Here is a 20,696-nt window from a genome sequence, read left to right as displayed (position 1 = left end):
CCAATTTATTACTACTTAGAAAACTAGGCATTAGGCAGCTTGGCTTCCTGCACAATGAATGGGGGTTGATAGGTGCCTGAGAACAGGGGTGTGCAAAATGTCGGGGGGCACCATTGGGGCCATGAAATTTTGTAAGCAGGGCTCAGCAAAATTGGCTGCTAGATCTCAGGATCATCCATTTAATTAAGAATGTTGAAGCATGTTACTGTTTTTATGTAGATGTATTCACATTTATATGCCATTAATAAAGTTTATACATTCTACATCCTCATTTCCTTACACAGGACAAAAAGGTTGAGGGTTTTTTTCACATGGACATAACCGAAATTTCTGTCAGTTTGGATTACTTTAGACAGGTTGGCAGGGGGGAGGCCTCTGCTAACTTCAGGGATGAAAAGTTGGTTCCGACATAAAAAGTTTGCTCACCCCTGCCTTAGAAGGTGACCCACAAAAGCCAGCAGGCTAGGTAGGTAGCCACCTAAGCAAGCAGTGGGAGAGGGTGATGAAATGGAAAATAAGCTAAGCCAGGCCCCTTTCACAAGTCATAGGCACATTCCTGCAACTTGGAGTTAGCTGGCTCTCTCTGCTTGCTATCTGCACACTGGGGCAAGATAGGCATTTGGTGGGCTAAGTTGTGTGTGGGGACTGAAATAAAATTTAGGAGGAATTGCTGCAGGACCTGCCTTATTACCTAACACATAGGGCACGTGCACACGATGTGGGAGACACTTGCTTCAAGTTCCTCCTCTATCTTACAGGGGAACAAGGATCAGCTCCCTCCTAGGTGAGTACGCTGACCACTAGGCCAAAGTTTTAATTTTTCACTGGCCCAAATAATTAAAATGAACAACTTCAATGTTGAATATAAAATAGGGCAGTGGGTATGACTGTGCAACCCACTGGTTAGGATTCCAACCTGAGAAGTGGTGGACCTCTGCTTAAATCATTGCTCCCTCCCAGGCTGGGTGGGTAACTGAAGTGGGCTTTACCCACAGCCCAGGTGAGTGCGCTAACCCAGTGGGGGGTTACCTGGGGCCTGCAGGCCTTATCCTGCACATCTGAGTAATCTGATTCCAGGCTGTGACACATTTTGCTGACATTAACCATCCACAGGCCCCACCCCACCTCAGTGCCCAGTGGACACAGTTCTCTGTTCCCAGCGAATGGGAACCATGAGGGTTGTACCTGCATATGAAGGGGCCCCAGGAACAAGCCAGCAGCTGCTTTCCAGGATTCCCATTGATCAGGAACAGAGAACAGAGAACCTCAGCCACTGGGAGCTGCCTGTGGACGGTCACTGTCAGCAAAATCTCTCGGGGCCCACAAGCAGATTACCTTGATGTGCCACAGAAGGCCCGAAGACCACAGGTTGCCCACCACTGCCTCAGTCACTGGGCTAAACATCTTTCTCTGAGGCCCTTTTGTGTGAATTTATCAGAGGGCTTGGTCCAGTGGCCGAACTGAGAATCCCTACTGGTTCAGACCCCACATGTGACTTAGGTGGATAGAAAAACAAAAAAGCAGTCAAGTAGCACTTTAAAGATTAATAGAATAATTTATTAGGTGATGAGCTTTCATAGGACAGACCCACTTCTTCAGACCATAGCCAGACCAGAACAGACTCAATATTTAAGGCACAGAGAACCAAAAACTGTTATCAAGGAGGACAAATCAGAAAAAAATGATCAAGGTGAGCAAATCAGAGAGTAGAGGGGTAGAATGGGAGGGGTGGGAGGTCAAGAATTAGATTAAGCCAAGTATGCAAACGAGCCCCTATAGTGACTCAGAAAATTCCCATCCCAGTTCAAGCTATAGAAGTTTATCTTTTCTGGTTTCAGCTGTGCTGGGGCTCAGGCAGCAGATCGCAGGCATTCAGGAGACTGCAGCGAGGCTGCAGGGTATATTGTCCAGAGACAAAAACTGATGTAAGCTTAGATGCCTTCACAGTTTTGTGGCACTGAACAGGAATTTTGTGGGTTGCAGCAGTGCCTAAAAATGGGACTTATCCACAAAGGTATTAAGTGCCTTACACTTGTGGTGTTCATTATGTAATATTAAGCACCTTTTCCCCCCATACCCTAACCATTCCTTACTTTGAATTACTCCCCCAAAATATCTTAATGCTACAGAGTGCAGTTCCATCTACTTAGGGTACTTATACAGGCCCCATTATTGTAGCCTCTCTGGGAGCCTAGCAATCTATAGTTGTCCTCACAGCATGTCTCTCAGGTAGGGAGGTACATTCATGCTTGTTCTGCCGATGGGACATAGGCCCAAAAAGGCTGACTGACTTGCCCACAGGTCACACAGGAAATCTGTAGCAGAGCAGAGACTTGATCCCAGGTGAAAGACTAACCAGTCAGCTATCCCTCTTCTTTAACAATTCTGATCCTAGAATCCTGTAGAACCCTAACTGTAGCCATTTGTCTTGGCGAAGCAAACCCTGCATCTTATAAGTGGATTAGACTAGATCAGGAGTAGGGAAATACTGGCCCACAGGTTCCCCAGGGTTAGCTCTTAGTGGGCCACTGCTGCCGTATTTATATGTCTCTGCAGGTATGGGTGACTGCAGCTCCCGCTAGCCATGGACCACTGTTCCTGGCCAATGAGAGCTGTGGGAAGTGGTGTTCCATAGGACCATTTAGGGGAAAGATGGAGAAGAAAGCAGAAAGGGGCGTACATTGGTGATAGCATGCTCAGCATTAAATCCTTGTGAACCCTGTGAAATTGCAAAGCAATCTTGCAGAGAATAATGGGGGGAGGAGGGATGGGAGTCTGGGTACTAGCCAACCTGTAATGGAAGCTGGCGGCCATGGTGGTGGTGGCTCTGGGTTGCACAGAGGTGGGGTGGCCTCCGAAGAAGGGGAGGGGCTGAAGGCTAACCTCTCCTAGCCAGAGGTTGATGAGCTGCCCATCACAGTCAAGGTGCCCACTCCTGCCTTAGATTTTTTCCAGATTTTTATTGCAGCATGCCGTTAGCTTCTCTCACACCAATTACATTTTCATGTGAATGTGTGTATCATATTTTGTGAATTTGGAATGAAATCTGTAGTCTGGTCTTAAATCTCTAAATTGGGATTTTGTAATGCCAGTGTGTGACATTAAGTACAAATTACATTGTCATTGTTTAATGTCATTTCACTTAATTGATGCATTTGAATAGACAGTGACCTCATAATAAACATTTGTGTCCACTTAGATGAAACTGGTTATAGGAAATGCAGTGGTTTCTTTTTCTTCTTATCAACACAATCACAAGACAGTGCATAACCAATACTACACCAGCACATGTACATCAGATAAAAGCAACGATTAATCTTGGTAGGATTAGAGAATCTACACTGATACATTTTAAAAAATCGGGGGTGGGGGGAAGAGAGGGGAGGGAATCCTGCAGTCAAGTTGCTTCAGGGACTCATTAAATACCCTGACTGGTAACTCTGAAATCCTCACAGGGTTTTGCTGCACCTGAAACCTGTTTTCTGATTACTGAAATAAAATATGTCTATTCTAGTAGCCTAGTCTGTACTTTAATTAAGGGCTTTGTATTTAAAAATAGCCATACAATCCCCAAAAGTTATTTTTAAAGTAAGCTGCTCACAGGGCAGCATTATGGTGGATTACAGAGTCAGGGTATCAAGAAATATCATCACTTCAGCATACAATTGAGAGGATAATGTGTGTGAAAATATGCAAACAATGACATGCATGTATCTGTGTTTGCATGTGTATATGTAAGGTTCATGTAACAAGATATAGGACTTGATTTATAAAAGACAAAATGGGCAGATTTTTCTCTTTTGCTAACCTCTAGATATCAATAATCTATATCTGCAATCAGTGTTATATAGCTAGAGCAGTGGTTCCCTACCTGGAGTCTGCAGACCCCTAAGGGTCCAGGAGGGCATTGCAGGGGTTCATGAAAAAAATAAAAGATAAATAAAAATGATCATAGAAAATAAGTTTATATAAATTGCAAGGTTACAAATAATTATTACTTTAAATTAAAGATCTTCCAATAATGTTATTAATTGCTGTCCAAAATTTTATGTTGTGGTTTCCTTTTTTCCAAGTGTACATAGAAGCTAGAATTGGCTTTGATGGGTGTCTGTGAATGGTTTGGGGTGGTGATTGCAGGTCTGCAAACAATGTGAGGGGGTAATTGGGGGTCTGCACTAGTGAAAAGGTTGGGAACCACCAAGCTATAGTGCAACAAAATGGCACACATGTAAACCCTGTAACAGTATACCTGACAGTTGGGAAAGTTCTACTTTTCCTGAAATGCAAAAAAATTCAATTAATTAAAATATTTGATTGCAACCAGTACTGAATAGGCCCTGTTAAAATTTCCCCCTCCCAATCACCCTCGTGACACACAAGTTACTCAGAGGCTTAGAGATCAGAGTTTAAGAGCCAGCGTGGCAGATCAAAGGGGCTCAGATCAGCCATATCTACTGAAAGATGTGCACAAACTGACCTGGCTGAATATGACAAGCCAAATCAAAACTATATTAACAGCTCTTAATTGTGATAAAAACTTACAGCTGCCGAATTTTAGCGGGCAAGCGTGTGCATCCATTGGGAAATCTTCAAGCTGCATGGGGCATTCAGCAGAAATGGTCAATCTGTGAGAAGAAAAAAAACAAAATCTTCATTTTACTCAGCACTATTCAGGCCTTTCACTGTTGCTCTTTTGCTGACATATATTTATTATACATGGGGCTTTTCCTGGGAAATCACAACAATGTTCTGGTTGCAAGGGAAGTGCCATACAACATAAGCAAGAGCTTTGAAACATGGGCTTGATCTTGCAACTTTTACACTGCTGAGCAGTCTTTAATCTCATAAATAATCCCAATGAAATCACTGGTACTACTTGCATGATGATGTCATAATAGTATGTTGTAGCCTGGGATGGGCAATAATTTTTGCAGGGGGGCCACTCCAAGAATTTGGTAAGTGGTCATGGATCATGCTCTTCTACATGTTAAATGGAGGGGCTCTGGGGTTTGGGAGGAAGCTCGGGAGCAGGAGGGAGCCCCAGGCAGGAGATTGGGGCATAGGAAGAAGTGCAGGGTCTGGGAAGGAGTTTGGGGACAAGAGTGGGTTGTGACTTGGGATAGGAGGTTGTGATGTGGGAGAGGGTGCCAGGTGCAGGCTCTGACTAGGAGGCACTTACCATAGGTGGCTTCCAGCGGATGGCACGTGGGGCACACAGGTAGTCTACCTGCCTGCTGTGACCCATACAGCTCGAAGCAGCCAGCTGCTATGGAAAATGTATCTCTGTGCATCCTTTGATGGGAGCGGGCCAGCTCCTTGCACTGCCCTCAGCCACTAGCACCCCCCACAGTAGGGATGCTGCAAGGGCTGGTGGCGGTGCATAGAGACCCACTGCCTCATTCCCCACAAGGGGCATGCATGCGAGACACACTTACCCTGGCATCCAGCTGCTCTGAGTGGCATGTGGAGCAGTCACAGGCAGGGAGCCTGTATGAGCACCCATTTGGGCCACAGGTCATCAGTAGCCTAGAGGGTCATGACAGGCTGGATCTAAATGCGTGGCGGGCTGGATGCATCCTGTGGGCTGTATTTTGTCCACCTCGCTACAGCCTGTGTCACTGGTCTGTCTGTATCTTTAACTGCAACTAAATGACAACTCCCATGAGGTGCTGCAGCAGCATAGCCAAATCAAAATATTTGTGGGCTTGGATGTTTGGTTTGAGGGAAATTTCCATTTTTTGTCACGTTAAAGCAAAACACTACTTTTCCACTGAGAACCTGTTCCAACAGGATACTTTGGACTAACCCCTACCGTAAATCCTTCACAGAAAGAATTGTAATTTTTCTGGTTGTACTGCCCCCAGCATAATTAGCCCCAATCATGACTGGGGCCTCTGGAAGCTACTATGACCGAAATATTGACCAGTATAGAGAAGAGTAGCAGGTTTCAGGTCTCTGCCTGACTTTAGGAATATTCTCCCCTACTATGGAACAAAAGTTGAGGCTTTATGCTGATGTTCCAGTTTTAGATCCTGTCACTCAGAGGCTCTGTGTTTTTGCCTCTGTACCAGGCTGGAGTTATGCTGAAGCCTGTGGAGCACTTCCCTGGCAGCTATGACAAACCTCTCTCCTTCCAACAATCTGTGGTGGGGCATATAGCTCCAGAGCATCCAGTTCTTGGAATACCAAGGCACTCTTCCCTCTTTTGAGAGCATGTTCATGAAGCTACACTGCCTGACTAAACACTTAATACTTCATATTACCATCCTGAAGGGCATATTCTGGATATGTCACCTCCCCTCCATGGGGAAAATATAGCAGCCGTAAGAACGGCCATACGGGGCCACACCAATGGTTCATCTAGACCAGTATCCCGACTTCTGACAGCGGCCAGTGCCAGGTGATTTAGAGGGAGTGAACAGAAGAGGCATTCATGATGTGCTCCATCCCTTACCATCCACTCTGAGCCTCTGGCAAACAGAGGCTAGCAATTCTCAGCACATCAGGTTGTATCCCTGACTATCATAGCTAATAGCCACTGATGGACCTTTCCTCCCTCAACTTACCCAGTTCTTCTCTGAACTGTTATAGCCTTAGTCTTTATATCATTCCTGGTCAATCATGCACAAAGCATTTTTTTCAGTTTGGGGGAAAAACAAGCGTACGAACAGCCCGTGTACCACTGCCTGAAGTTCTAGAGCTATAGTTCCTGTAACAGCTTTTTGCAGGTAGAGAGAACAAGTGGGTTGGGGCTAAAATGAAGATTAACACTCTCTGACCCATCTATTGCACTGGTACTCTGAGGGCACTGAGACAGAATGGGGTGAGGAGAATGGCCACATGTGGGAGAAGAGGAAGAGATGTGCAAGGGGAAGAAAAGCAGATATAAAATGGAGGACATATGGTACAGCCAGAAAGGTAACAACAGTAATAAAAAGAGAGAAAATTCAGCTGGATGAAAATGATACTCCATTGCCCAGCCACAGACAGGAAACATTGCTTTTAAGGTGTGATAAGAGCAAAAGGTGAAGTTCAGTTCACCAGCCCTGAGAGAAGGACATTTAAAAAAATGTCAAACCCCAGAAGACAAAAGCGTGGTGGGCGAAGAGGATTTAAGATGTTTCCAGGACATGTGTACTTTCAACAGCTACCAGGAAAATATTTTAAGTACATTTTGAACATTAAACGTGTGTATTTTGTGGAAATGGAGTCTGTATAAGGAAGGGATACTCAAACCTCCAACAAATTAACTTTCTTCTTGTGGTCTCTCTCCTTCCTTTCTTTCTCATCTCTTCATCATTGGATCCCTGATAGCTTCCACACCAGACTCCAGAAGTCCTAAAGTTCTGCAGGTTTTTGGTCAAGCTAGCTGTTGTGTGAAGCATGTTTCATCAAAAGCATTTCCTTTCCAGCTGCGATTTTAATTCTATAACCACCACTATCATCTCCAAGTACTAGCATGCACCCACAACACCACACTATACCACACCGCGACAGGCAATAAAGTGTGTTCTCTGGATAAGTGATCATAACAATATATTCACTGTGCCTCATAAACTTCTCTGTTTGGGTCTATGACTATAACTGCAGTATCTACAGAGAGTGAGCTGTAGTCAGGCCTGTGTTTTGGCAAGCTCCACTCATTTAACCCAAATGTATCGGTCCTAGTGACAAGCCCACGGTACAGGAGGCACTGAAGTGGGAAAGTTGCCTGCAGTACTCACAACTTACGGAGGACCCAGAACTGTCTGGCACAGTCCAGACTTGCAGACACAACTGAGCTTTGTCTTGCCTCACCCTTTGTACAGCATAGAACTAGATCTCTCCTGAGCCCAGTGGCTTCCTCAAAGGAGGAGAGAGATGCAAACAGTGCCCACCTTTATGCCAGGGTAAATCGCCCTGGGTTATGCCTTTAATCGACTGCACCAGTGGGAGCTGATGTACTCATATAGCTATTCAAAAGAAGAAATTAATGTATGCGGTGGTTGGCTGCTAGGCCATCAGTCATGGCACTAGTTATATCTCAGCTCCAGTCCAGTACTTCTCTTTCTCTCTTCCTTTTTAAAAGTCATTCAAACAAACATGCAATAGAGAGGGATAAAAAAGTGGCTACCCTTCCACCTGTTCTGTTCACTATATCAAGTGTGTGTTTAATTAAATTTCCTTGACATGTTCATAAGCCAGCACCATACATTAAATGTAATATAGCAGATCTATTTATTTCAGTTCCCCATTTGTCTTTTTTACTTAGAAAACTTTCATCTATAGATCTCAAAGGTTGGCGGGGATCATTATTCCCAAGATAGCGGCAGGCAGGCTCGGAGGGATTAGATTTTTATCAGTAGATGTTAATACAAAAACTGACAAATAATTCCATTGAAATTTACTGATAGTAAAAAACAAAAATAGTCTGCTTGAGAACTTATTAGAGTTTGATTTAAGGATATTTACTTTGTATATTTTGATACAATATTGACAATTTATAGTTTGAAAAGTTATCAGACTTTAACTTTTTCAATCACTACATCTACAGTCATTAATTATTTTCTGTCCTTTAATCTTCCACATGTTTCGCAACACCACACCTATAGTTTCCAACAACTCTAAAATTTTAAATCAATTAAAATTGGAAATTAAATGCATCAGAACAAACAGACCTCTGTCAAAAGGACAAATCAGGGAAACTGAAGCACAAGGCACCAGTGACTCACTCCTCATCAAACAGCAGAGATCGGGGCACAGCTGCAAATAGATCTCAGCTCCTTGAACTCCTAGCTCAATGCCACACCCAGGCTATGTCTACACTAGGAGATAAACTCAAATGTTATAAAATTGATTTTATAATTCTGGGTTTTATAAATTGAAATTTGAGCATCCTCACCTTTCCACAGGCTCCCCACAAATTGGACTTATTGCTGCCAAACTCAATGGCCAAACATCGACTGTTGCAGGAGTGCATTGTGGGAACCTATCCGACAGTTCCCTCAGTGTTGCATTCTTTACCCTCTCCCATGGGCCCTGCTGCACCCATACGGCTGGCAGTGCTCACCCTGCTGCCTGGTTCCCAGTCCCTGCAGCTTGTGGGGAGCTGGGAAACTGACCAGGACTGCTGTGCTAACCAGTTTCCTGGCTTTCACAAGTGGCAGGGAGCCAGGAGCCAGGTGCAGCAGCGCCTTCAGTTTCCCCAGCTCCCTGCTACTGGTGGGAGCCGGGAAATTGACCAGGACTGCTTTGGTCAGTTTCCTGGCTCCCTTAAGTAACAGGGAGCAGGAGCCAGGTGCAGCAATGCCAGTCAGCCTCTGGAGGCTAATAAATTTGATTTTAAGACATGGCGCTTCCACACTGGCTTTTATTCAAACTTTTAAATTTGAACTTGATGTTACATCCACCTGGTTCTGTTGTGATTATGATATCAATATTATATCAATATTAGTGCTCCTTAAATTGAGCTAATGGTATTTACAGTGAAGACTGTCATTTTACTATCAAGCTAACTGCCTTAAATTCAAATTTATCTCGTAGTGTAGATGCAGCCACGGTGCACATACTACAGCCACTTTAAAATAAAGTTCATTCATTTGCTAAAAGATGACAAGACCCCTACACATCTGTATTTTAAGTAAATACATATTAGACTCTGACCCATACATGGTACTAGAACTTGGGCAACAGTTAAGAAAACTGCAAGAGAATTTCATATTAGAAGCTAACAGATATTTTGGAGCATAAGCTTTCGTGGGCAAAGACCCACTTCGTCAGATGCATGAGTGTGAATTCCAGAGGACGGTCTAAATATACAGGCTCAATCAGGTTCATTGGAAATAAAACGTCCAAGTGTCTTTAAATGAAAAGGTGACATCTACCGTATATGTAATTTAATTGTGAAGGGTTCTATTGTATCTATAAGGCACAGATTTAGATTGGAGGCTATATGGAGCTGCATAGCTGCAGAGTGAGGCATAATCCCCCAATAAGCATCCTTACCATAGCAGGCAGTGATCACTGCTCTGTCTTTTAGGGCAGTTCACAATGCAGTCTTCTATTGCTGATGTTTGAGTGGTGGAATTAGGGCTACAAACTCAACTCCTTCCTTTGGGGTTATGTGGAGCTCTAAGGGTTTAAGGAAGGAAGAAGCCCCAGTAAACAGAGGATATAACCACCTCTGCTCCTGAGATGCAGTGTGAGGGGCTGTGCACCTTCCCCTGTGTATTTACACAAAGTTCAGTGCTAGTCTGTCCCTAAACAATAAACTGAAAGAGCCCAATAATTTATTCTCAGATGTGTTAAAACATTACATAGCTAGTCAATACTAAATTTTAAAATGCTTACGAGATGTTGTTATAACAACCTTTTACAAAATCCTTGTCCCTACCTTTATCAGGTACTTTATAGCATTAATTTCACCATATTATTTTACATTGTCCTGGTGCCCTTGTCACTAAATTATGAGGGTCCAAAAACGATTGGCTTACAGAAATGCACTTGTAACTCAAAACTATTTGTTTCTGCAGTTTCTATAAAAAAGCACCCTCTGGATCACTTCTGTAGAGATGACAGGGATACACACAAAGAGTTATCTAAAGACAAGTGTTGAGAATAGGGCAGGGACAGAAGAAGTCAGGAATGCACAGAATGCATGTATGTTCCTCAGAAAGAAGTGGCAAACAAATCTATACTTGGACTTCCCATTCAAACATCATATGGAAAGATGAAGGACTTCTCTGAAGTCCTCTCTTCTTCCAGACATGCACCTTCAGAATGCAAAAATTCCACTCAGATCACATATACAGGCATGCTCAGAGCTAGCAGGACACTGGGAAGTCATTATTAAAGAATCCTTATCTTTAATAAAAATATTAGGGTTTGACTATCCTTTTACTCACACCAGTTTTGTAGTGTCCACTACAGTGGAGTTATTCCTGGTTTACAATGGTTTAAGGGACAGGAAAAACAGGCCTTTCACATGAATGGAACAGGGCTTCATTAAATCTTTAGAATACAATTGTTTCAAATTGGATTTTAATGGTCTCAATGAAATAAGTCTGCCCTAGGGACTGTCCCAAAATCAAAATTCTCCCTAGTTGTGTTGAGACACAGGAGTTATTACGAATACATTTCTAAAAGAAATATAAGAGTAATTGTGTGGAGTTGTGGGGGGGTTGTTTTATATTAGTGCCCTGTACTCAAAAGACTACTGAATTATTTTTGTTAAAACTCTGCTATATAAAAATAACTCTTTTGCAAAGACCAGAATTTGGATTTCTGTCCAAAAATATCAGTAACTGACAAAATAGCAAGCATCTGAAAAAGACCCACTTTGTAATGGAAGGATGACTTCTATGGTGCCAAGATTTCACCCAGTACGTGCAAGAAACATCTGCAGTAGCTGCTGCTGTGTTACCCCCGTTTTAGCAGCTATTAATCCTGCTAGGCAAGGGTCAAGCACACTTTGTCAGCTCATGCATTACCCCACGGAGGAAAAAAAGTAATGGGGGTGGCTCTCTGTGGGGACAGATTTTAGGTACTGGTAGAACAGTCTGAGAAGGGATGTCAAGGGACAGCTTAAGGAAAAGGTCTGAGCTAAGTTTTGACTGATTTCCCGGTCCCACCCCACAGCCAATGAAGCCAAACACTGGAAAGGGATGAGTTTTGGCTCTGTAGTGTTGGGAGTGGGGTTCATTTTGTTTATAAGAGACAAGTGAGAAAATTGTTTCCTCACAGCCATGGTGGTCGTGGGGAACCCCTCTGGTTATAAAAGGAATATTAAAGATTAGGAGAAGTAATAAAGATAAACAGAATAGCCCTGTATATATACATTTATAGTTTATATCCACGATATATATCTGATTCTGCTACTGCTCTTCTTTTACTGAATAAGTACAATGATTCACACGATTCAGTAATCTGCAATATGCTCTCATCAGATGATTATATGCATAAACATAACAAGTGCCATTTTTGGTGAGTATGTATAAATTGCACTACCCACTCAGCCTTGGGCTAAAAGATACCTAATGAATAAGATGAATAGCTGTCATGGCTTGGGAAACTTTTATCACAAAAGTATGAAAAAAACAAGTTTCTTTCTGAGACTTTCACGATAAAATATGGCTTTGATTCAATTAGTCTAACTACTGGGTTTAGCCAGTCACACCACATGCTGGACAACAAAAGCTGACTGATGTCAGTCTCTGTTCTTGAAACAAGCAGAACTACTCTTGGAACACAAACCAAAGAGAGTAGTGCTGTTACACGTTAAAGACTAACAAAATTATTTATTAGGTGATAAGCTTTCCTGGGAAAGATCCAGGTCTGTCCTGCCAAAGCTCATCAACTAATAAATAATATTGCTAGTTTTTAAAGTGCTACAGGACTACTTTCTTTGATTTGTGAAGATACAGACAAACACAGCTACCTCTCTTGTAACATAGTCAAAGATCTCTCATTATTCTTAGGCATTTACTTATAGTCTTAATATAATCTGTGCGCAGAGGGGATGGTGGGTGATTTAACATTGCAAAGACATCTTAAGACATGGATAAACACTTAGCCACTATAATGATGGCTGAAAGAGTTGTGTTAAGGTGATGAAGTCCTGAAACTTGCCTCTGACTGGCTGAGTGACTTGTCTATAACATGGTTCACAGCAGGGAAAAGGAAATGTTACGAGTAGATCTGATGCTGTTTCACTCACAGTGCCCCAGCCTGAATCACAGTCGGTGGTAGGCACATCTGTCTTAGATATGTGAGGACAGCAAGAATGCAAGGTCTGTCCTTAAGAGCTTATGAGGTGCAAAGGCTTTGTTTTGGCCCTCTTTCCCTAACTTATGGTCCATTTATGATACTTAACCATTCTGTGCAGAAAACTACTGCTGTCCTACATCATGGCAATGTCGAGCTCTAATTTATTAACAGTTGTATGGCTACCTAAAGAGGTTTGAAATCCTCAGAGGGAAATGCTACACAAATGAAAAGTATTCTATATCCTGAAGTTACTGTGAATGTCAGTCTGCACAGTAGACAATTCAAATGTGTATTGTAAAGGAGAACTTTTATCATAACTGAGCCAAATCCTTAATCCAGTTCATGCTGAAGGTAAGGATGCATACACTCCTTGAGGATGCTTAAACCATCCACACCAGGACAGCTCAAGTCAGTGCAAAACGAATCCATATCCATGGTACACCTCAGGCAAGTAATCACCCCAGACATGGGATGCCTTTGTAAATCCTGAACAATGCTTTCGTCCTGCTGCACTGAAGAGAGTTGCTGGGTTTTGGGACAGAAGTAATGTTTGTGAGAAACCAGGAGGTGGTCCCCGATCACTGGTCCCCCAAGCCCTCACTGGCTTTCCCTCTGTCCCAGTCTGGCCACCCTGCTATGATCCCAGCCCCAAATCCCCGCCCAGAAGCCTGCAGCCAGCCCTGGCTCGCAGCGCTGCTGTCGCAGCTGCAGATCCAGCTCGCAGCCCAGCTGGGCTTTGAGCTGCCTGACTTCCGGCCAGCGGGGCTCTCTGGCCTAGGACCATCCATGGTATTGCTGGACAACAGATTCAGAAAAAGAATTAAATAAGTTCTTGCAGGATAGGGCCATTGGTGTGTACAGGTTCCACCTTCCAAAACTGGGATTCTCTAGGCCAGCCACATGCATGCTTCGGCAGTACCATCGCTGTTCCTAGACCAGAGACCTCTAGGCCATAGGGCTGTTAGGCGGGGAGTCCAATGGGGCTTCTTTACTGGGGCCAGAGACCACACTTTCAGGGCCATGGCCAGCAGATGGTCTGGGGCTGGAGATGGCATCCCAGGGGCTGGGCCTTCAGCTGCAGCTGGCAGCCCAGCCGGTGCTGGAGCCAGCCTTTGCAGGGCCAGCTGCTAGGGCCATGGCCAGCAGACTGGCTGTGTTTGGGATCAGGGCCAACAGTAGCCCAGTAACAACTGGGCTTGAGGTATGGGGACTGCAGGGGCTCAAGATGGGAGCGGGGCAGTGGAGGGCAGAGCCAGTAGCAGGGAAGAGCAGCAGGCTGAGGGGTATAGTCAGAGGACCTCCCTTCCTCCAGCAAATTCCCTTATTCGGGACCGGACAGGTCCCAAGAGTGCCAGATGAGGGAGATACAACCTGTATTAACCAAGATGCTCAAAGTCTATGCTCTCAGTGTCCCTAAACCTCTGATCACCAGAAGTTGGGACTACGCAGCAGGGGATGGACCACTCTTTAATTGCCATGTTCCATCAATTCTCTCTGAAATGACTGATACTGGCCACTGTTGAAAGACAGGATACTGGGCTAGGTGGACCATTGATCTGACTCAGTATGGCTGTTCTTATGTTCTTATTTTCCAAATGGCAACCACTCCATATTACTGACCTGAATAATCGAGGACAAAAGCATCCCTGGAAATTCTACCTAGGTTTTATGTTGAGCTTAATGAATACTGGAGAGTTTAATTAGAAAATGCAATAGAACTCATAGCTATATGTCTGTCTAAACAATCTTAGTCTTATGATTTAAGAAGCACAAAATAAGCAGGGATGATATAGGAACAGCCTAGACATTTTTGAAGTGTAAACATCAACAAGTGATGTGAATTATTTTGCTTGGTTGCTCAGAGTATAATTTTGAAGTAAACGGATGAAATTAAGAAAAGTAAAGTGGGGCTGAATATTAAGAAAAAACACTTCCCAAAAATGCAATATCCAAGGAAAATGTTTGTGATCAGTCACTTGAAACACTGCTTCATTTTTTGAAAGTAAACAAGTAACCAGAAACAGGCTGAATGAAACAGCTGGTCACAGGAAAAGGTTGTGAATTCATCTGGACTTCTCCATCTCTAATCTGTTTTGTTATATTGGGTGCTAGCGAGAGACTCTGCTGGAGCAACCTCTTTGAGGATTCATTGTGAGTCTGGTCTGTTAGCACAAACAAAAATGTCTGTTGGATAAAGTTATTGGCATTTAGGAAGATGATAATAATTGCAGGTAGGGAAAAGAGTAGGGAACTCACTCTATTGGTTGTATTGATTGAGCTCCAGGGTGAAAGGCAAAGATTAGGCAGCCAAGCGCAAGGCTGATGGAAGCCAGCGCTCATCACATATGGTCAAAGTCAGAAGAACTGCCGAAGAAGGAAAGACGCTGGTGGGATTACTCTTTCCCCAGAAAGAATAGCGTTACACCAAGAACTCCTCTGTGAATCAACAAAGCTTCTCCTATAGAGAGGAGCTTTATTTTTAAAGGCTTCAAACCTTGTATAAGAGGTATACTTTCCCATCAGTTTGAGACCATCAACTCCACACCTACACCTCCAAACCTAAAGAGAACTGGTAATCACTTGGTTATGAATTAAGGGAAACATATGGGAATAATTTTAGTGTTTTCTTTGAAATTTCAGATTTCAGAGCTAAATAAAATGGATAAAATTTTCAGCTAAGTTTTATAGGGTATCACATGTGAACAGGAGGAAAATGTGCAATCTGACATGGGAATGCAATATTTTGGAGCATGTCAGGGTAGTGCAAGGCATGTTGTATAGCTGCTGTCAAAAGGGCCCCCTTCTTTCGCTGACAAGTCACTGGGGCCAGCAGCCCTCTCCCCTCATCAGGGCTCAGGCTAGCAGCTATTTTCTGTGGCAGGAGTCCAGCTGCTCCCTTTGAGCCCCCTTCCCCAGCTATCCCCCCACTCACAGCAGTCAGTGCTCTTAATGTCTCTGCTGTCACCCTTTATCACTCCCTCCTCTCTCTCCCCCAGCTACCGTCTGACTGGGGCAGCTTTTAAAAGTCCTTCCACAGGTCTTCAAGAAGCTCGTGAGTTGAGTCACCTGGTCCCCACCTGCCTGGGCCAGTTCCTTGTCTCTGTTCCTGGTAGCCCTGCAGCAATCCACCTCTCATTAGAAAGGGAGTCGGTCCCTCTCCCTTTTGGAGCTGCTTCCCTCTCTACTGTAGCAACCCCCTGGCCTAATCCTGACACTGCCTTTAATCTATAATATGCCAGCTCAGTCTATAAAGTGTGGTATATAAAAAATATATTACAAGAAACATCACCTAATAAACAGGCAGTTGCAATCTGTAGTACCTACAATTTCCAAGTGATTTTTAGACATAGGACCAAACAAAGTACAATCTATTCTGGAAAGAATGAAATCCTGGAGGACTGAGTGGATATCAGCCTCATAAAGATAGGGCCTTGCACAGCAACCTTCCTGCCAAGGAAAACAAAACCATTTTCTGGATATTCAGAAGATCCAACTATAGTCACAGGTTACCAACCTTTGTAAAAAAAAATATCAAGCATACTCCTCCATCAAGGGCAGTTGATTTAGTCTATCATTCCACCTGGAAGTTTACTTCATCCTGTAAGTGCTATCTGGATTTAGTGTCTATCAGCCAGCTCTCACCCACAGAATCATAGAATTGTAACACTGGAAAGGACCTAGGCTACAGCTACCCAGCAAATGCTGTTTCAGGATACAAAGATATCCTGAAATAGCAATGCTGTCGTTTTTCACAGCACCTGATATAGTGCTGCTATTTTGGGTGCACTATTCTGGTTCTGCTTCCCCTCGTCGTACAAAGAGTAATGGAATGTTCAGAATAGCCCCCTATTCCAAAATATGATGCCTTTTGGAGGGCACCAAGTCTGGAGTCAGGTATTTTCAAATAATTTACACAATTTGAGTAGCACATACTGTGTAAATTATATTGAAGCATCACCGTATAGATGTAGCCCTAGAGTGGTCTTCTAGTCCAATACCCTGCACTCACGGCAGAACTAAGTATAATCTAGATCATCCCTTGCAAATGTTTGTCTAACCTGATCTTAAAATCCCTGGTGAAGGAGATTCCACATCCTCCCTAGGCTCTTTATTCCAATGCTTAACCACCCTTGTACTTGAAAACTGTTATGTTCCCCATCAGTCTTCCCTTTTTGAGGCTAAACACATCAATAGTTTCAGTCATTCCTCATACTTCATATTTTCTGGAACTTTAATTCTTTTTATTTATGTATTTATTTGCTCTTCTCTGGAATTTCTCCACATTGTCCACATCTTTCCTGAAATACGATGCCCAAAACTGGACATAATACTCCATTTGAGGCCTAATGAGTGGAAAATAGAGCAAAAATATTATTTCTCATGTCTTGCTTACAATGCTCCTGCTAATGCAGGGATTCTCAAATTGGGAGTCATGACTGGGGCCCTTACGGGGTCACAAGGTTATTACAGGGGGACGGAGGCTGCAATTTGTCAGCCTGTACCCAAAATCCTGTTTTGTCTCCAGCATTCATAATAGTGATAAATATAAAAAAAAAGGGGGGGGAGTTAATTTCTAAGGGGAGAGATCACACTGAGAGATGTGGTCTGATGGGTTTGGTCCAGCTTAGAGCAGGGGGCTGGACTCGATGGCTTTTTTAGGTCTCTTCCAGCTCTATTGTTCTATGATTCTATGAGATGTGCTGGGTGAAAGGCGTCACCAATACAAAAGTCTGAGAACCACAGTGCTACTACATCCCAGAACAATGTTTTCCCTTTTTTTTTGCAAGTGTTACACTGTTGACTCATATTTAGCTTGTGATTCACTGTGATAACCAGATACCTTTTCACAGTACTGCTTCCCAGACAGCCATTTCCTGTTGCATGTATATGCAAATCATTGGTTCTTCTTAAGTGGACTACTTAGCATTTGTCCTTGTTGAATTGCATCCTGTTTACATCAGACCATTCCTCCAGTTTGTCCAAATCATTTTGAATTTTAACCTATCTTCCAAAGCACTTGCATCCCCTCCCAACTTGGTATCATCCATCGACTTTGTATGCCATTATCAAAATACTTGATGAAGATATTAAACAAAACCTGACCTGAACTGATTTGTGCAGAACCCCACTTGAAATGCTGTTGCAACTTGACTGTGAACTAATGATAACTACTCTCTGGGCATAGTTTTCCAACCAGTTATGCACCTATCCTATAGTAGCTCCACTTCGATTGTATTTCCCTCACTTCTTTACGAGAACATCATGCACCACAGTATCAAAACCCTTACTTAGCAAAGTCAAGATACACCACGTCTATTGCTTCCCTCCATCTACAAGGCTAGTTACCCATCACAGAAAGCTATTAAATTAGTTTGACACAATTTGTTTGTAGATCCATGCAGGCTGTTCCTTATCACATTATTATCATCAAATTGACTGCTTAATTATTATCTTCATTTCTTTTTCAGGTACTGAAATTAAGCTGACTGGTCTGTAATTCTGCAGGTTGTCCTTATTTTCCTTTTTGTGTGTTGTCACCATATTTGCCCTTGCCAGTTCTCCTGAATCTCAGCTGTCTTCCATGACTTTTAGTACAAATGGCCCCTTTTTGTCTCGAAAGACAGTGGTTAGCAGCAGCAGTGAAGATCTAGGGGCAGCGTTTGAGTCTGCAGCTTCTCTCATGGCTTATCTGTCCAATACTAGATTTGCACAGTCGACTGCAATAACCTCATGTCAGTCTATTTCCCAATTCTTGAGTCTGAGAGCTTTTCCTTCCAAGACCAAGCTGCTTTGCATGGCTTGCACATATATTATCAAAGGATGATGTGTCCTGTCATAGCAGTCGTTGTCAGGTATTTTGATCTGATGAGGTAGATTACCAGGATTTTGGATCTATGTTGACTTGTTCATGGTGTTTTTGCATGTATCCTTGAATCTTAGCTTTTGTCTTCCTCTTTGTTCTCAACCCACATAACAGTTAACCAAAGAGGATTTCTTTGGGAAGATGTTTGTCACCCATCCTTCTCACATGGCCAAGCCAAAGTAGTCTTCTGCTGTTGAGAATCACTATGAAGCTGGGTATGCCAGATCTTGACAGGACATCTGCATTTGAGACTTTATCTTGCCAGTTGATGTTCATAATTCTGCAGAGGCAGCAAAGATGGAAGCTGTTCAGTTTTTTTCTCCTCATCCGAGTAGGTGGTCCATGCCTCAGAACCATATAGCAGGATACTCAAATACACATGCATGGTGGATTAATATCTTTGTTTTCTCTGTCAGCTTAGTATTGTTCCGTGCACATTTTGTAAGTCTGCCAAAAATAGTAGCTGCCTTCCCAATTCTGATATTCAGTTCTTCATTCATGGATAGGTTTGTAGTGACAGTAGATCCAAGGTAACAAAATTGTTGAACCACATCTAATGGACTATTATCCAGAATGACACTGTATTGCTGAGGTACACTTTGAGTGAATACAATAACTTTCTGCATGCTTATGTCAAGGGAAAACAACTTGCAGGTTCTGGACAGAGAATCCATCAGTGACTGTAGCGTGTCCACATTATGAGCAATGAGAGCTGCATCATCTGCAAAGAGGAGTTCCTTAATGAGGACTTTCTTGATCTTAGTTTTGGCCTTGAGTCTTGCCAGGTTGTAGAGAGAGACATCTAATCTTGTGTGGAAAAATACTTTGTTGCGCGAGTTCTGAAATGTGCAATTTAGTAGATAATTGCTAATGGCTCGTATCTCCTCAGTCAGCTCCTTGAATATTCAATGATGTATTTCATCAGACTCAGGAAACTTGAAAAAAATCTAACTTCTTTAAGTAATTTTTAACTTGCTCTTTCCCTATTTTTGCCTCAGGTTCATATTCTACTGGCATTTATTTAGTTAGATGTCCAATTGCTACTAAAATTTTTGGTGACACCTGAAAATCTACCTAATCTATTACGCTGTGTCTAGATTGCTGAGAACTGTCAGTAGAAGATATGCAAATTGTACACTGCATTTACATATCTCTTGCTGACAGCTGTACGAGGAGAGGGGCCAAATGTCAGGAAAACTCCCTCTGTTGAGACATCCCCTCTTCCTTGTGGAACAAGGAAGACAGGGATGTTGGCAGAATGCTCCTGGCATGGCAGACTTCTGTCGCGAGACTGACATAGCTTTAGACATAGGCAAGCCACAATGGACAGGTCAGGTGAGAAGAGGACAAAAAGGAGGGATCCCATATAGCTAAAAAAGACACAACAACCTAATTTGCCATATACACATTGAAGAGATGGGATGACTTTGAAAAAAATAAAATGAAAAAGCCCACGTGAAAGAGCCCTCAGGTAGATGAGCAGTTTCCTTATTATACTGTACTTCTGTACTCTCAGAAAACAAACAAACAAAAAAACCCACACACAACTGAACCCATTGTAGGGGCTTCCATCATCCTGCCAGGGTCCACTGGCAAGTAAACAGCTATGAGGAGACCAATCACAACAAATGACTCCCTAGTCATTTCATTGCCTAAAATTATAATCATCTTCCTAACTGGCAGTAACATTATCTGAAACATATTTCTCTTTGTCCTGAAAAATCAGTGAATTATCTAAAAGGTTGCTCTATGGTGGATTATCTGGGGCAGTATATGCCATAAGTCTCATATATTTATCTATGCCAACAACATGTAATGGGAAATCTGCATTAAACTCCAGGAAATTGGGGGCAGCATCTTGTTTTGTAGATGTGTTCTGTGAAAGACGTGCACAGACTTAACCCCCACAACACCATAATGTCCTTTAAATTCAACTGATTATTGGAATGCTTTAAAAAAGTGAAATAAATATAGCTCGGGAATGTGGGATATTCAATCAAGCCCTGTTAAGACATTAAGCCATAAGGTTTACAGCATTTTGTAGCATATTCCACATGACTGAAATGAGGCACACCCATCGCTACTTGTT

General features: G+C 42.9%; 2 protein-coding genes across 2 annotated transcripts in view; one reads left to right on the top strand and one right to left on the bottom strand.

The window, feature by feature from the left end:
• Nucleotides 1–20,696, top strand: part of GABRB3 (gamma-aminobutyric acid type A receptor subunit beta3) — a 318,628-nt gene that overhangs the window by 30,337 nt on the left and 267,595 nt on the right. The gene's annotated exons all lie outside the window — the stretch shown is intronic.
• GABRA5 (gamma-aminobutyric acid type A receptor subunit alpha5) overlaps nucleotides 1–20,696 on the bottom strand; it is a 98,643-nt gene that overhangs the window by 52,228 nt on the left and 25,719 nt on the right. Inside the window, exon 5 of the mRNA XM_074983289.1 lies at nucleotides 4,543–4,625. Within this exon, the coding sequence (XP_074839390.1) occupies nucleotides 4,543–4,625 (83 nt within the window). The remainder of the gene's footprint in view (nucleotides 1–4,542; nucleotides 4,626–20,696) is intronic.

The sequence above is a fragment of the Carettochelys insculpta genome, chromosome 1, assembly GCF_033958435.1.
Source record: "Carettochelys insculpta isolate YL-2023 chromosome 1, ASM3395843v1, whole genome shotgun sequence".
NCBI lineage: Eukaryota > Metazoa > Chordata > Testudines > Carettochelyidae > Carettochelys > Carettochelys insculpta.
Note: the sequence above shows the minus strand (reverse complement) of the source record. Positions and strands in the feature narration are given on the sequence as shown.